At 33.5% G+C, this 3580-nt stretch overlaps 1 protein-coding gene across 1 annotated transcript in view; it reads right to left on the bottom strand.

Moving 5' to 3' along the window:
* Positions 1 to 3580, bottom strand: part of LOC106467768 (coiled-coil domain-containing protein 50-like) — a 26671-nt gene that overhangs the window by 8407 nt on the left and 14684 nt on the right. Inside the window, exons 5-6 of the mRNA XM_022395963.1 lie at positions 2101 to 2230; positions 1534 to 1586 (exon numbers count right to left, since the gene is read on the bottom strand). Of these exons, the coding sequence (XP_022251671.1) occupies positions 1534 to 1586; positions 2101 to 2230 (183 nt within the window). The remainder of the gene's footprint in view (positions 1 to 1533; positions 1587 to 2100; positions 2231 to 3580) is intronic.

Genomic DNA, 3580 nt, shown 5'->3' with positions numbered 1-3580 from the left:
TAAGAAACATCTGATAACTATCTCGACATTATAAAGATTTCGCATGTGAAGTTTTAAAATTTTCTGATGCATAAAAAGTATTTTTAATCTTAAAATGAATATTACTTTGCATGATAGATAGATAAGATGTGAAAAGGAAAAAAAGACATGAGAAACATTGTTTTATAGACCTTAAAAATTAAAAAAACAATTTATATTTTGCATATGAAATCATTGTAATGTTTACTGATCATCTGCCATATTTTGTTAACATTTGCTTATTAATTTAAAAGTTATAGCATGAAAACTATAACAAGCACAAAGTGGTTTTGATGTTGGTCCCAGGGACCGAGCCCATGCTGAAATAGTTCATATAGACAATCAATTTATATGCTTTACAAACATGTTTTTTTCAGCAAAGTAATTGTAATACTGATCTGTCATAAGTTTTTACAGATAGGTCTTCCTGAATAAGAGGAAAATTACTTTAAGATACACAAAAACTGCCGTTATTGTTTTCTTTATGCAAAGCTATACAATGAGCTATATGCGCCGTGTGAACTGTAAGAAATCAAACTCTGGATTTTAGCACTATTAAGTTTGTAAACTTACTCCAGGGCACACTTAAAAACATATTATCGTAATAGTTCCAGTTGCTTAGCTTCTCCTATTGCTAATAAAGATAAGGCTAGTCTTGCATAAATTCACACTTCTTACATCCTTGTGGAGTCACTTGACTGGATTCATTTTGAAAAATTAGTTAACCTTCCAGATCCATTTTCCTTTTGTGGAAGCAAGCATTAAGATAAACAGAAAAACTCTCTAACGAACCAGACAACGACAGTAAGAACCAGGCAAAAAGGTTATAAACGATGGCTGCAATGAAATAAATTTAATTTCTATACACAAGTTTTATTTTAAAACCTTAATACATACTTGGTGTTGTTACTTGAAATATAGGTTATATAGGCTACCTGGTGGAATAATAGTACACTAAAGAAAAATTATGGCTGACTGAACTATGTATACCAAATCAACAAATAACCATACTGATGATGTCTGGAAACCTAGTAACTGACCATAACTAAATTATGACAGTTTATAAGCAAGCCAAGTTTAATCATATTCATTTCTGGACACCCCCACACGTGTACCAAATCTTGTAGACTCAACATGATATGGAGTAAGTAACATATACCTTTCCCCCTCCAAAAGAAGATTATTACAGATTTTGGACAGATCAAAATTCCAGTTCAAATGATACAAAACAGCTTAGTACCAATTTTTGTAGATCTAAACCTTCAATGACTGCTATATTAGATGTATATCAAAGTCCAAACTGTTTAAAAACATCTGTTTACCTGTTCAGTTTGAGTTTACATATTTTATACGTGAGTGTCATTAATCAACAGAGTGCAGTAAAAATAATTACAGCTCAAAACATTTTTTTTTAAATCTGAAGACTGAAGTTATGTAACTCAAAACCTTTGAAACAAACCAGCTGTCCATAACACAGAATGCAATCTCATCATTTCACAAATAATCCAAACATACTTCCCTGTCAGACTCACCTTAGATTCTTGCTCCTGTAGCAGTCTTGCTAGCTCCTGTACAAACCATGAGGAAATTATGGTTTAGTCAGAGTCAATGAAACCATAAAGAAAAATACCAGAATAATGCACTAATTAACAAAAAAAGAAAGAATTCCAACAGTCCTGGAACGTTTACTCTATGTAAAACACACGATACATTTTTTATTCTCTCGTTCTGGTCGTAAGGCATTTCAACAAGTTTTATTAATGCCAAGACACCACAGAGCTTAGTAACTTGTACTGTAAGTTGGTTTATGAAGCCTTTAATAAAATAAGACTAATTGTTCCTTAACTCAAAACCTCGGCGTCATATTTGAAGGATTATGTTTATCAATGCAACGTAAGATCAGTTACAAACATCATACGATCTCCATTCAGCACCTTAAATATCAAACTATGACATTTGATAAAACTCAAATATAATTAAAGGGTAGGATACAGAAATAAAATTTATTAGCTACAATGCAGATATAAATTGTTCACAAAACATACAAATTTGACAACTTTCCAATGCAGTATGATGCCTTACTTCATCTTGTTCTTCCTGAAACCTGCGAAGTTCTACTTCTGTAAGGTCTGGAGGGGGCTGGAGACAAAAGTCTGAAAAGTCGGTATCTCTCTCCATTCGAGGCACATCTCTGTCTTCAAGAGAGGAAGATCTAATGGCACCGCATAAATCATCCTCTAATCTTGAACCTAGGATACATCGCAAGTGGAGAAATGTTTCATATTAATTTAAGAAATTACCAAAAAAAATGTTGATGTGTCATAAAGATGCATGTCCTACAAGTTTCTGAAAAATGCTCTTCCTTCACCAGACAGGTGAATATTTTTCATATGTTGAGTGCACACCTGCATATTAACTTCATTAGTATTTTAGAATTGATATTTTGTCATTTTGTAACATTTATTTAATGTTACCTGTAAAGAACAAGAAAGAAAATTACAAACTTGAATTTATACATGGCTCCAAGAAGTCTTGCCTGTAAACAATGCACTTACCGATTCTGTACACTTTTTTTGCCCATCCCAATGTAGTTTCTCAGCAAATATTAACCTATCATCCCTTCAGAATTCAATTCTCAAGGTTTTGTTTCTAGTGTGATTTTCCTTACGTTTCTCTAATTTTAGCACTACAGTGTCTTATTTATAGATTCTTTTATTATCTGAAAAATCACTAATACAACTGCTTTGAAATCAAAGACTAGCTACGGATAAAGTTCAAAAACCACTGGACAGAGTTGAATATAAACTATTCACATCAAGGTATATTGAATATAATGGTGCAACAACTAATTTGTGGAAAAAGTAATCAGGTGTAACTCTTGAAAAGAACAACAATGGAATGTAGTGGGAAATTTAAAAAAAACAAACCACAACTCTGGAAATACTTTTATAGTTTCTTTAAATATTCTTTCCAATACTGAAAATGTTTCTATGTTAAATTATATTTGTTAGAAAACTATGGAAATATTTTTCTATGACAAGACACTAAGTTGTTGTTTTTGTTTCGAATTTCGCGCAAAGCTACACGAGGGCTATCTGTGCTAGCCGTCCCTAATTTAGCAGTATAAGACTAGAGGGAAGGCAACTAGTCATCACCACCCACTGCCAACTCTTGGGCTACTCTTTTACCAACGATTAGTGGGATTGACCGTCACATTATAACGCCCCCACGGCTGAACGGGCGAGCATGTTTGATGTGACGGGGATTCAAACACGCGACCCGCAGATTGCGAGCTGAGCGCCCTAACCACCTGGCCATGCCGGGCCTAAGACACTAAGTAAGCCTAATTAGGTTTAGAGAGTATGGAAGGCATTGGCCAAATATTTCACGGATTCAAATACTGCTATCTAGCATTGCTTGATGCTGTTGTAACAGGTTATGTTGTAGGATACTGATAAATCTATCACTTTGTGTAATTCTTTTTTTTGTTACTTACAGCTGGATTGGCAAAATAAAGTAATAAAAAGAAATATGTTAAAGAATATCAGTTCAGCTGACAGTG

This window comes from Limulus polyphemus, unplaced genomic scaffold (assembly GCF_000517525.1).
Source record: "Limulus polyphemus unplaced genomic scaffold, Limulus_polyphemus-2.1.2 Scaffold2734, whole genome shotgun sequence".
NCBI lineage: Eukaryota > Metazoa > Arthropoda > Merostomata > Xiphosura > Limulidae > Limulus > Limulus polyphemus.
Note: the sequence above shows the minus strand (reverse complement) of the source record. Positions and strands in the feature narration are given on the sequence as shown.